The following is a 14251-nucleotide window of genomic DNA, read 5'->3' on the forward strand; positions in this document are numbered from 1 at the left end:
GGCCCAAAATCAGATTTATTTGCTCATATGCGGCACGGTGGTGTAGTGGTTAAACACTGTCGCCTCACAGCAAGAAGGTCCAGGGTTCGATTCCCGCTTGGGGACCAGGTTTCCATGATGCCAGTTACCCAGGTGGGATATCTCCCAGGCCTTTCTGTGTGGAGTTTGCATGTTCTCCCCGTGCTCGCAAGGGTTTCCCCCCCCGATAAGATAAACCCAATGGAAAAACATGCACAACAACAAGATCGCTAACGCTGTGGCGTCCTTGACGAAGACGGACAGGAGCACTTGGATTGGTCCCCTGGCGCGGCTCACGTTGCGCCTGTCTGCCCTTGGGGGGGGAAGGACGACGGGATGGTTTAATCGCAGAGACGAATCGCATACATGCATCGCATGCATGCCGATTAATGACCTCTCTCCCTCTCATATGCGACTCACTTTAACACATTGAGTGCCAGCAGGGGGCGCACTATTTATCGCTTGAATGCCAGCCTTTTGGGACTGATTTTCCGATATTTCATGATTTTCGCAGAGCTATCTATATTCTGGCTATGTGTCTAATACGCCCATCGCTTATCAATGACTTGCTTGCAGTCAACATGTACGAAACGGATTGTTTTTTCATCTATACATTCCCGTTTTATACGATTTTGAAAAACAGACGTTTTTGGAAATTTCTAGAAAAAGAAAAAGATTCCGCAGGAATCGCCCTTTAGTGTAATACACACAACACGTTGTCATTTTCCGGCTGATTTATGAATAGTTTTCAAATAAATACTAGATTATCGATAGTATGTGTACTTATGCACGCTAGAGAAGCGGGCTGAAAAATCTATTATCTATGACCTGGTCAGCGCTAACGTCATATACACGACATAGGGGACACGTTGTGAAATATGTGAAAAAACATCCGATTACCCCAAAACTGGTCAAATAGATTCCTTACCTCAGATCAGATGTTCTGCAAAAAGATTATTCAAATTCCTGATCGCCATTCCAAATATCGATCGCGTTTATTGATCCAACATTAGAAACAGATAATCCACGCTGCTCTGAGGGTCCCCAATGAATGCAAATTAGGGGTGCACAGATATATCGGTCGGGTATCGGTATCGGCCGATAAGTGCCTTGTTGACTGCTATCGGCCTATCGGCCGATAAGCTCAAATGTGCCGATAGCAGTCGCCGATAAATAAGCATCAATTTGTGTAGCGGCAAAAGGCACAAAAAAAAAAAGTTCACTCGCGACCTACCTGCACAACGCCCGCCGTCCCCCACACACACACACAAGCTACTGCATCACAGTTACTACTTATGATTAACAAGGCATTCGTTTTGTGGCATTAACGTGATATAGTTAGTGTTACATGGACAATAACATCAGCATATTATTATTACCCATAGCAGCAAGGCATTACTCGGAGTCCGTTCATAGCTCAGTTCCATTCCGTTGCTCATTCCGTACCCAACTACCCACTACTAGTTAGTTAGCACCATCCAGGCATCAACGTGATCTCCCGGTACGGTAGCTAGTTAGTTAGCACCATCCAGGCATCAACGTGAGCTCCCGGTACGGTAGCTAGTTAGTTAGCACCATCCAGGCATCAATGTGATCTCCCGGTACGGTAGCTAGTTAGTTAGCACCATCCAGGCATCAACGTGAGCTCCCGGTACGGTAGCTAGTTAGTTAGCACCATCCAGGCATCAACGTGATCTCCCGGTACGGTAGCTAGTTAGTTAGCACCATCCAGGCATCAACGTGAGCTCCCGGTACGGTAGCTAGTTAGTTAGCACCATCCAGGCATCAACGTGAGCTCCTGGTACGGTAGCTAGTTAGTTAACACCATCCAGGCATCAACGTGAGCTCCCGGTACGGTAGCTAGTTAGTTAGCACCATCCAGGCATCAACGTGAGCTCCCGGTACGGTAGCTAGTTAGTTAGCACCATCCAGGCATCAACGTGAGCTCCCGGTACGGTAGCTAGTTAGTTAATAACGTTATATAGTTAGTGTTACACGTTCAATATAACATCAGCATATTATTTACCCGAACACAGCAAGTAAGCAAGGCATTATTCCGTTCATAGCTCCGTTGCTCATTCCGTACCAAACTACCCATTCTGCAATCTGTTAATAAAGTTTTCAACCAGACAAATGTATAGAAAGGCTTTGTTTTATTATAACATTTGTTGCAGTAAAATCATTATGTCTCATTTGGTCATGCTGTTGAGCGCTGGTCGGCGGGCCGGGCAGCTAAGGTATTAGCTACGTTAAGTTTGTTGTGATGTGCTCTCGAGTGAGTCGCAAGCAGATCAATGGCGGCATGCCCGAAAGTAGAAAACGCTTGCCGATTGGTGGTAAGAACAGCAGGAGGTGGGTGCTAGCGGTGTGGCGTAATTGGCCGAATCGACTGTCAATCAAGATGGTTCCATTGCATTGGTTGAAAGCTCTGGTTGAAAGAATAGTATCCCGCTGCAGGCCGCCAGAATGGTTCCATTGCATTGGTTGAAAGCTCTGGTTGAGAAAATAGTATCCCTCTGCAGGCCGCCAGACGATACTGGGAGAGAGATAGTGATACCATAAACATATTTATTGATGTTTCCTTTTTTTAAGTAAGTAAAGAGGCCTACAAATACAAACATACACATACAAATATACAGTAGTTTCATAAAAAAAAAAAAAAATAAAAAAAATAAAATAAAAAAAAATTACAAATACTTATATACAAATATACAAATATCGGTATCGGTATCGGCCGATAGTGTTAGTTGAACAATCGGTATCGGTATCGGTGGCCAATTTTCATATCGGTGCATCCCTAAATGCAATAGTCTCGGGTTACATTGCCTGAGAAGTCAAATGTGGAATCCGGGTTTCCCCCCCCCCATGCATTTCCATTGAGTCCAATCCAATGGGTGCAATACCATCCGGGAGACGATAGGGGGCGGTATTTGCCCTTTTCGAGCTCATAGACAGTCCCAATGATAACGTGAGGCTGGATTGATGAAAAATGAATGGATATCACTAATAAAAGCAATAACGATTAAATAACGAGATTTGTCGTTGTTGGCACTGAACGCATGGCGGCCAACAACGAGATTTCTCGTCGTTGGCACTCAAAAGTGTTAATGACTGTGTGAACTGAACAGTACAAATCACGTGGAATCTGATCTTTTCAATTCTGATTTGGGCTTTGATATGTGGTCCTAAATCAGATACAAGTCTTGATTTTTGCAATGCGACCTCAGCGTGAACAGTCATGCGACTTTCATGCGAATCTTACGTCACTCTAGATTGACATTTGTCACAATTGTTAATTACATCCATCTTCTTTATTGTTTATTTGCGCGTACGGGTCAGTTCAGGAGTGTGTGTGACCAGTTCACACTGGAATCGGATATTGGCACACATTAAAAAAATAATAATGTGAACAGAACCAGCCAAACAAGAAAAACTGATCCGAGCAATATAAATGAGAATTGAGCACCAGGGCTTGCAGTGTGAACGTAGCCCGAGAGAGAGAGAGCATCACATGGCAGGTCCTCCTCACCTGAAGAGCTTTGACGATGGCAGAGGCAGTGAAGCGCAGGGGGGAGAAGAGCACTTCCAGGTAGGTCTCCTGTCAAAACACAACACTCAGTGTGAGCCGTCTCTCCTGGGAAGCTACAAAAGAACCAACCCATCAGAAAGACCAGAGGCCCATCGGTGACCACCAGTGTTGTAGGACTCGAGTCTATTCTTATCCTAACACATGTTTGCTTCCGCGTTCGCGTTTTGCGAATCTGATTGGCCACTGCCGTTTCTGGTGCGATCTGATTGACCACTGACGTTTCTGGTCATGTGACATGTGTGCGCCCAATCGCGTGACGCGCCCATTTCCGCCTCGACCAGCAGCAAACTACCTAACGCCTAGTTTATCACTGGTTAAGCTTAGGCGACTCTTTCGAAGTTGGTTAAGGTTAGAGTTTGGAATCAGGGCTGGTGTTCTATCGCCCTGCTCTAAGACATACTCTAACCTTAACCAACTTCGAAAGAGTGCCTAAGTTTAACCGGCAAAAGAACTTGCCGCCACACGATTGGCGCAACCAGAAACGTCAGTGGCCAATCAGAGTGCAAAACGCGAACGCGGAAGCATACATGCGTTAGGATAAGAATAGACGCGTCCAGGACTCATGACTCGACTTGGACTTGAGCACGGATGACTCGGACTCGAGCATTGACTGCATTCGGACTCTGAAGGTGCAGACGAGGACTTGGAAATTAATAAATAGTTATTTATTTAAAAAAATAATAATAATAATAGGCCCTAATCATTTTAATATATTGATGGCTAGTGCATTTGTTTGGCTATTGTGTCACAAAGTAAATAAACCCCCTTTGAAACGGTGACCGATGTGTCATTTATGTTTAATGTAGACCTTTCTTTATTTGAATGTCAGAGTGGAGTGGACTCAACCTTGATGACTCGGACTCGGGTAATGGGGACTGGACTCCCGACTCTTCTGTGGCGACTCTGACTTGGACTGGAGCTTGAGATTTAGTGACTCGACTACAACACTGGCGACCACAGCCTATAGTCTCGGTACGTCAGTGGGCAGATTACTTACCCTGGGGTCCTGGTCCACTCCTATATGGACCTCTTCATCTGGGAGGGGCTGGACGAACACCTGGTTCCACTGACCTGCTGGATTAGTATTACTGATACACACACAGACAGGGTTACACCAACCTTTATATACCATGAGGCGGAGTCACGATTTGCTGAAATAAACACAGTGCCCTCGTGAATTATTAGCCCAGAGAGAAATATGAACAAAGAAGGATGTGAAGGACTCTACATTCTCTACTGTTCACTAGTTTTACCATATTTAAATTACTGTGCTGAAGTCTGGGGCAACACTTATAATTCTACACTACAACCACTTTTTATACTCTAAAAAAGGGCCATAAGGATAGTTCACATTGCAGGTTATCGTGATCACACAAACATATTATTTTTAAAGTCAAAAACATTAAAGTTAAATGATCTTGTGGTTTACATTTTTATTTTATTTCTTTCATGTTTTACATTATATAGTTTTTGTTTTTTGCATATATATATATATGATTAGTCGACTAATAGAGCCCTAGAGAGAGCCCTAGAGAATAGCGAGAGAGGGAGGGAGGACTTTGCTCTGTATCGTCAATCAATGGTCAAATAAATATTTGATTAAGGAATATAATATGTCTTTTTGTATTATTTCTGTGTATCAGCAACATTTATAGATTTTTATGTTAGACATTGAGGGAAATTAAGATTATCAGATTTTTTACAAACTGCCGCTTATCAACTAACCGGTTAATCGGCAGGTGACTTATAGTTGCTGATGTTTGCTCAGGAGGTTTGCGTTAGGGCTGGGCGATAAAACGATAACGATAACTATCGCGATAAATTATTTCCTCGAAATAAACATGAAACGTGGTCGCAAAGTTTCGATATATCGATTTCCAAGCTTGGCTCCGTTCAGCCTCGGCTCAGCACACCCACTAACAACAACCAACGTTACGTGATGACGTGACGTGGATACGCACAACAGCTAACAACCAATCAGTGAAGGAGATGGCCGAGAGCGAACGAGATCCGGAAGGAGACCCAGAGGTACTAGGACTCACTAAACAACAAGGCTTGCTAGGCTAATTAGCTTGCACGGCGTTGTTTTATATATTTACGTGCCGAGTATGTGTGTGTTTTGAATTCTGAGGCCACGTTTAAGTAGTGTGGGGTATACAGTGGACGTCGTTTCAATATATTGTGGCGGAAGAGTTTTAGTGTCATATTTATTGTCATGAGATGCTCCGCTTGTCGGCTACTGTTAACGTGCGCGGACTGATGACGACATCAACTCGACTTGAGACATTCGCAGCAGCATAAGAAGTTAATTAAACTTGACAGACATTATATCGACGATAATTATCGATATCGAATTATATGAAAATAATTTTATAATTTTATCGCGATAACGTTTTTGGTCATATCGCCCAGCCCTAGTTTGAGTGTTTGCTCAGACCGAAAAAAAATTAGAGGGAACATTGGATATAGCTAATAACAGCCTTTATGTTCATATTCGTCATTAATTCACCCAAGGCTTCCCACGGTTGACATATTGCAGAGTCGTTGTCAAGGAAATGGGATTGTGTTTTCATCACGTGTCTAGACTTTATATGGGTCCGAGAGGTAAGACTACACTTTATTAAAAACAGAAATATCATACTGACAAAAAAAAACACATAATGAAATATGATTGTATTTCACAGTATATAAATCCCACTGTAATCTCTTTCACTGTACATCAATTCCCATTCAATCCAACGGGAGGGTTGGTGCGAGCGTGAGCGACACTCACTGTTCAAAGTTGATGTATTTGACGACGGTGTTGTTGGAGTCGTCCACCCAGAGGGCCCAGACGTCTGTGGACGTCAGAGTGAAATCCACCAGCGTCTCCTGTTGAGAAACACCCCAAGTCAGACACACAGTCCTTTGCCATTGAAAACACACAGGCTTGTTCTAAAGCCTCATTTATACTCAGATGTCAAAGTGGTTGCGAAGGTTTGCGGCGAGCCCGCCGAGCTCCTGCAATGAATGAATGAATGAATGAAAACTTTATTTAACAGATTGCAGAATGGGTACAATACAGTACGGCTCAATACATACAATTGTTAAGGGGATGCAGACCTGAGAAAGACGTTTGTCTTGTTTCCATCAGGGTCCCCCATTTTCAATTCATATAGACATATATGACATACATGACATACAGATAGTCAGTACTGCTACATCTATACATTTATGACATACCAGATTTGCAAATACAGTACTGTTTGTGATACAGAAGGAGTCAAGAAAAGGGAGTATATACATTTGACGTAGAAACTGTACATTGGAGGAGGTTGGGTGGGGGGGGTTGGGTACATTGGGATATTGACAACCATACTGGGTAATTTACATTGGAGGTGGTTGGGGGGGGGGGGGGGCCGGGGGGCACACTGTATAAACAAGTAACACTGTACATTGAGGGGGGGGGGGGAGGAGACACTGTACAAACAAACACAATTGTACATTGAACTATTGACAAAACCATACTAGGTAAATGACTGTACATTGGAGGGGGTTGGGTTAGGATATTTACAGGGGCCAGTGTTGAATTGCAGTCTCCTGTAGGTGTCCCTTGAGAGAGGTTTTGAAAGTGGGTAGTGATCCACATTCCTTTACAGCTTTGGGTAGGGCGTTCCACATTGATGTGGCATAATTGCGAAACGTGTTTAGTCCCTTATTTGAGCCGAATCTGGGTTTAACATGATTTGTGGAGCTCCCTCTGGTGTTGTGATCGTGGTATTCACTGACCTTTGGGAAGTATTTTGACATGTACATGGGTACCTTGGTCGTGTAGTGTATCTTGTAGACCAGGCCCATTGCAAGTTGTTGTACTCTGTCGTCTACTCTAAGCCATCCTAGGTTGTCAAAGTGGGCAGGGGTGAGGTGGGTTCTAGGAGTAAGGTCAAGCAGTAGTCTGACCAGTTTGTTTTGAGATGTTTGTAATTTTGTTTTTAGCGCCTTTGAGGTGCTTTGGTACCATGAGGTGCAAGCATAGTCGTAGTACCCCTGAATGAGTGCTCCTGCCAGAGTCTTCAGGGTGTTCTTGTTTACCAGAGAGGAGATCCGGTACAAGAATCGAGTTCGTTGGTTGACTTTTTTTATTACATTGGATGCCATTTTGTCACAGGAGAGATTAGCCTCTAGGATGGAACCCAGGTAGGTAATTTCATCTTTCCTTGTGACAATATTGTCACCCACTGTAACTGAGAAGCCGTCGGTCTTGCTGAGTTTGTTATTTGAACCGAAGAGAATGGACTCTGTTTTGCCCATGTGTAATGATAGTTTGTTATCAGCGAGCCATATGCAGATTCTGCCTAGTTCCGAGCTGAGGGTTTTTTCAACCTGTAACTTGTTCTTGTCAGAGACCAGCAGGGCTGAGTCGTCCGCAAACAGGAACAAGTTGCAGTCACAAGCTGACGACATGTCATTTGCATAAATTAGGAACAGTAGCGGTCCTAGTATGCTTCCTTGTGGAACACCACAGCTCACTGTGAGGGGGGGGGGATAGGGTACCGTTTACCTCCACCATCTGTTCCCTCCCCTCAAGGTAGGATTGCATCCAGCTCACTGATAGACTATCAAAACCAATTGCTTTTAGCTTGTCAATCAGAATGGAGTGATTGACCGTGTCAAAGGCCTTTTGTAGGTCCAGCATGACCATGCCGCAGTATTTGCCTGCGTCCACCTCTTGTTTGATGTGGTCATTCAAATAGAGAAGGCATGTGTCAGTGGAGTGGGATGTTCTGAAGCCAGATTGGAATTCGTAGATTAGATTTTTTTCCGCTAGGTACTTTTCGACCTGTTCGTAGACTATTTTTTCCAAGCCTACCGGTTTCCTACAATTCAGCTGGCCAAAGATGTAAGTGTCAAATCGACAGCAGCGGTTGTAGCCAATGAGTGTGGCTTTCCAATGATACCCCATGATATGATAATTGGGGATCTAATACGGTCTCTATTGATCGATTTATGATAAAGAAAAGCAGGCTTAACAGGACCGTGTTCCTTTCGAGACCTACATACGGGTCTCATTTACGTTTAGTAATTTAGCAAACGCTTTTATCCAAAGCAACTTGTTCTGTACAACAAGTCAGCAGGAAGGGTGTCGATCTTGAGTGCTACAGTCTTGAGTGCATAGTTAGTAGTAAATACATATTAGCATAGTAGGTAGTAATATAGGCAGGGAAGATTACTTAGTAGCAAAGTGCATGATAGTAAAAGACAGCACGAAGATTAGTAATTTATTGATAAGATATTGATTGAAGAACTGTTTTAGTCAACGGCAAAAAAGAATGGGCGGGTTTCGGCAGTCCTTACTGTGGTGGGAAGATCGTTCCACTATTGTGGAGCGAGGACCGAGAATAGCCTGTCTGCTCGGACCCAGTCGCACAGCAGGTCACATTAAGAGCAAACCATGCACACATCATGTGGCACAAACTAACAACCATCAGAAAAACAAATGCCCCTTCCACACACGGAAGCCTTATACATCAGGTAAATGGTCACAGGAAATACTACATAAACCAAAATTAAGAACATTTAGTATGATAAAAAGTTGCTATAGAAATAAAAAAAAAAAAAAATGCGTGTGCTCCATTACCTAAAAGACAAAAGTCATTATGTGCCCAGCTCCGCTCTGGGATTTTGCGCCTACACCTCAAAACCAGACATTACCGGGGGGGTCACAGAAGAAGAGAGGATGTATTTACTGTAATATTGATATTGAGAATGAGTTTCATTTTATGTTTTATTATATTATGAGTTGCGTCAAAAGTTAGTTGACAGGTGTAAAAACATTGAGTTAATGTGGTTGAGTGATGCAGATAAGACTAAAATGGATTTTTGATCACAGGGTATTTGCACTTGCAGAATATTTAGAGAAAGCTTGGGATAAACGTACGAAAAGAACATATATGTGATGCATTTACTTTGGCCTCTGATGGTGTAGCTTACAAACCTTGGGAAGTGAATGTTATATTCAATTATTGTTTTTGGTGTCTTATAAACCCATAAGGGATGAGTCGTCGGACATGACACGGAAATACAATTTCATTCATTCACCCCCACCACCCTCCAGTCCCACCGACCTGTGTGGCGAACAGGGAGGAGATGTGGTCCAGGCTGTAGCGGTTGTTGTCGGTGGCCACCAGCTGCAACACGGTGAACTGTCCCCTCTGAGGCACGGCCAGGTAGACGGCCAGACACAGTTCCGTGGTGGAGGAGAAGGCCAGACGCAGCCTGTGACACTGACCCACCGCCCGCTTCGCCCCCTTATAGGACGGCATGTGCTCCAGCATGTCGGCCTCCATCAGACACGTCTGGTCCTGGAGGAGGAGAGGTAATGAAGGGGTTAATGCCGTTACATGCCGATCATGTCATTATCACACGATACAGATTCAGTGCTCATCGTGTTGTTACACCTTTGACTGGGAGCGGAAATTATTAATAGCAGCGTATGCGGTTTCCAAAAACCTGCACGGACTACAACGTGTATCATGCCAGTTAGGGTACCTTGCGTATACTGCACCTTGTGTATAGAGTTTACTCATAGTATTCAGATTAAAAAATATATTATTGCCTATATTTATTGAGTGTAATGTATAATATAACCAATAGGGCTATACAGACCCTCATCTGCACCTTTGTTTATTTTTCTCATATCTAATTCTATTGCCTATATTTATGTCTTTTCTACCATTAGCCTGCACACACCTGTACCTCCACTCCCCCGTCCTGCCCCAAATTTCCCCCAAGGGGGTCAGTAAAGGAATATATCAAAAGGAATAAAAGAATTATCTTAATATATTCAGCGGCTGTGAATTTCCAGATATTTTCCAAACGTACTCACGTTATTTCAGATTTAAAAAAATAACCCTGCCGAGAACGCACACGGCGTTGAAAGAAAACAACTCGCTTGACGAACGATAACCCGGACGGCGAGCCACTGACCCTGTAGGACCACATGCGTAGTTTGTAGTCCTGGCAGAGGGCGAATATGAAGGTGTCGTCCTCCAAGTCCCTGACGGCCAGGCTGACGGCCAGGTCCCCGGGGCTCTGCTCCCCCCGGATGGCCGTGGGCATCCAGCCCGCCAGCCGCTGCATCACCGTGCTCGTCTTCAGCTCCACGACCGACACACTCCCTGGTAGAAAAACACACGGCGCACAGTTCACCTTATTCACACAAAAAATGCAAAGACTTCATCTAAGAAATACCACTTCTAGGGCGGCTGGGTAGCGCAGCGGACTAAGCGCCCGCCTACCACCGCAGAGACTCTGGGATCTAATCCAGCTGTCAGCGGTACCTCCGGCTTGGTCAGTCGTCCGTACTAACACAATGGACCTATCTCAAACCCTGCCCCCTTTTCTTGATCCTCCAATCACAGCTGTCGCTTACCTCGGACTTCCTCGTACAAACAAAGTTTGTCCGAGGTAAGCGACAGCTGTGATTGGAGGATCAAGAAAAGGGGCAGGGTTTGAGATAGGTCTATATTGGCAGTGTTAGCGGGTGGGAAGCCGGCGGGGTGTGTATCCTGGTCGTTGTAAACAGCGACTTCTACTGGTCGGTCGGGGCGCCTGTTCAGCAGGGAAAAGATCTGGGGGAGGTAGTGTGATCCTCCCACGCGTTACACTCCCCCAGTGAGAGTCCTCGCCGTCAGGTGAAAAGAAGCGGCTGGCTGACTCCACATGTATCGGAGGAGACATGTGATAGTCTTCAACCCTCCCTAGACCGGCAAGTGGGGGGGAAATGCGTGCAACGACCAGGAAGGGAATTGGCTAATTGGGATGGGAGAAAAATACGGAAAAAAGGGGGATAAAAAAAAATTCTAGAATGGACATTGTAATTAGAGACATAAGAGACTCCAGCCCCTGCATTGTAAACATCTATCATCACTCCAGCCCCTGCATTGTAAACATCTATCATCACTCCAGCCCCTGCATTGTAAACATCTATCATCACTCCAGCCCCTGCATTGTAAACATCTATCATCACTCCAGCCCCTGCATTGTAAACATCCATCATCACTCCAGCCCCTGCATTGTAAACATCTCCTCTCATCACTCCAGCCCCTGCCTTGTAAACATCTCCTCTCATCACTCCAGCCCCTGCCTTGTAAACATCTCCTCTCATCACTCCAGCCCCTGCATTGTAAACATCTATCATCACTCCAGCCCCTGCATTGTAAACATCCATCATCACTCCAGCCCCTGCATTGTAAACATCTATCATCACTCCAGCCCCTGCATTGTAAACATCTATCATCACTCCAGCCCCTGCATTGTAAACATCTATCATCACTCCAGCCCCTGCATTGTAAACATCTATCATCACTCCAGCCCCTGCATTGTAAACATCTATCATCACTCCAGCCCCTGCAATGTAAACATCTCCTCTCATCACTCCAGCCCCTGCCTTGTAAACATCCATCATAACTCCAGCCCCTGCATTGTAAACATCTATCATCACTCCAGCCCCTGCATTGTAAACATCTATCATCACTCCAGCCCCTGCAATGTAAACATCTATCATCACTCCAGCCCCTGCAATGTAAACATCTCCTCTCATCACTCCAGCCCCTGCATTGTAAACATCTCCTCTCATCGCTCCAGCCCCTGCATTGTAAACATCTATCATCACTCCAGCCCCTGCAATGTAAACATCTATCATCACTCCAGCCCCTGCATTGTAAACATCTATCATCACTCCAGCCCCTGCATTGTAAACATCTCCTCTCATCACTCCAGCCCCTGCATTGTAAACATCTCCTATCATCACTCCAGCCCCTGCATTGTAAACATCTCCTCTCATCACTCCAGCCCCTGCATTGTAAACATCTATCATCACTCCAGCCCCTGCATTGTAAACATCTATCATCACTCCAGCCCCTGCAATGTAAACATCTCCTCTCATCACTCCAGCCCCTGCATTGTAAACATCTATCATCACTCCAGCCCCTGCCTTGTAAACATCTCCTCTCATCACTCCAGCCCCTGCATTGTAAACATCTCCTCTCATCACTCCAGCCCCTGCATTGTAAACATCTCCTCTCATCACTCCAGCCCCTGCATTGTAAACATCTCCTCTCATCACTCCAGCCCCTGCATTGTAAACATCTATCATCACTCCAGCCCCTGCATTGTAAACATCTATCATCACTCCAGCCCCTGCAATGTAAACATCTCCTCTCATCACTCCAGCCCCTGCATTGTAAACATCTATCATCACTCCAGCCCCTGCAATGTAAACATCTCCTCTCATCACTCCAGCCCCTGCATTGTAAACATCTCCTCTCATCACTCCAGCCCCTGCATTGTAAACATCTCCTCTCATCACTCCAGCCCCTGCATTGTAAACATCTCCTCTCATCACTCCAGCCCCTGCAATGTAAACATCTCCTCTCATCACTCCAGCCCCTGCATTGTAAACATCTATCATCACTCCAGCCCCTGCCTTGTAAACATCTCCTCTCATCACTCCAGCCCCTGCATTGTAAACATCTCCTCTCATCACTCCAGCCCCTGCATTGTAAACATCTCCTCTCATCACTCCATCCCCTGCCTTGTAAACATCTCCTCTCATCGTTCCAGCCCCTGTCTGCAATGTAAAAATATCCTCTCATCGCCCCTGCTTTGTACCGGCAGTCTTACCCTGCGTGTCATACGGTGGCAGGCTGACCACCAGGATGCCTCCAGCAGGCGAGGCCAGGGCATAGTGGGACTCCAACAGGTGGCTGAGCCAGGTCACCGCGGTGCTGGGGCCCCCCGTCTGGCCCGCCGGGGTGGGTATAACGGCGCTGTTAGCCGGGTCCTGCAGACTCAGCTTGCCTACGTCTGTGAAGACGGACTGCATCTGCAGCTCCGTCACCAGCTCCTGGGGAGGGAGAACAGAGGGGGGGGTTTGAGAACTAGCCTTTGGGTGACTTTGTGGGAACAAAGTTGGCATGTTTAAATCAATGGTTTCATGAGATTTAACAAGTTATTGTTGTGAAGAGAAGACCTTTGCATTCGGTCCAGTAACCAACTAGACCTCCCTCATTACCATTGAACTGTGGGGCGTCTGTCTGGTGGCGAGAAGGAATATAAGATACCATCTCACCCACTGGGTTTGTGCTGCTCTGAATCTGAATGTAGTGACTGACTTACGGGTTTATAGATATCCACTCAAGCTGTGAACATGCCGAGTGGAGGTCAGGTAGAGCCATATGAAATCAGTTTTATTATTTTCCAAATTCCATAATTTTTTTTCCCAAATTCAGTTTTAATATTTCAGAATTCTGTATTTTGCTTTTTATGCTCATTTTACCATCAGAAATAGTAAGTGGGAATGAATAAATGTCCACAATTGAATAAGATATAACAGTCCATTTAATGTTTTTAAGTGCTAATATTTTAAATTAAATATAAATTAAAATGCACACAAAATAAAAACACACATTTCAAGTGTAAACATTAACAATAGATACAGCTAGCTACTACTGACATTATCACAATGACAATGTCAGTAGCCTAGCTATATCTATTAAATTGTGATGGAATATAGTAATGCATAATTTAAGCACCTTTAGTTTAGTTTATTTCGTTTATAAAGGACAGTGTGTACTGACAATCATTTGCATTAAACAAATGGAT

At 44.8% G+C, this 14251-nt stretch overlaps 1 protein-coding gene across 1 annotated transcript in view; it reads right to left on the reverse strand.

Moving 5' to 3' along the window:
* The window catches only part of nup160 (nucleoporin 160), a 63635-nt gene that overhangs the window by 37753 nt on the left and 11631 nt on the right, over positions 1-14251 (reverse strand). The window contains exons 4-9 of the mRNA XM_084334932.1: positions 13271-13493; positions 10574-10764; positions 9712-9948; positions 6381-6478; positions 4605-4695; positions 3548-3616 (exon numbers count right to left, since the gene is read on the reverse strand). Of these exons, the coding sequence (XP_084191058.1) occupies positions 3548-3616; positions 4605-4695; positions 6381-6478; positions 9712-9948; positions 10574-10764; positions 13271-13493 (909 nt within the window). The remainder of the gene's footprint in view (positions 1-3547; positions 3617-4604; positions 4696-6380; positions 6479-9711; positions 9949-10573; positions 10765-13270; positions 13494-14251) is intronic.

This window comes from Notolepis coatsorum (genome assembly GCF_963971535.1).
Source record: "Notolepis coatsorum genome assembly, chromosome: 18".
NCBI classification, from domain to species: domain Eukaryota; kingdom Metazoa; phylum Chordata; class Actinopteri; order Aulopiformes; family Paralepididae; genus Notolepis; species Notolepis coatsorum.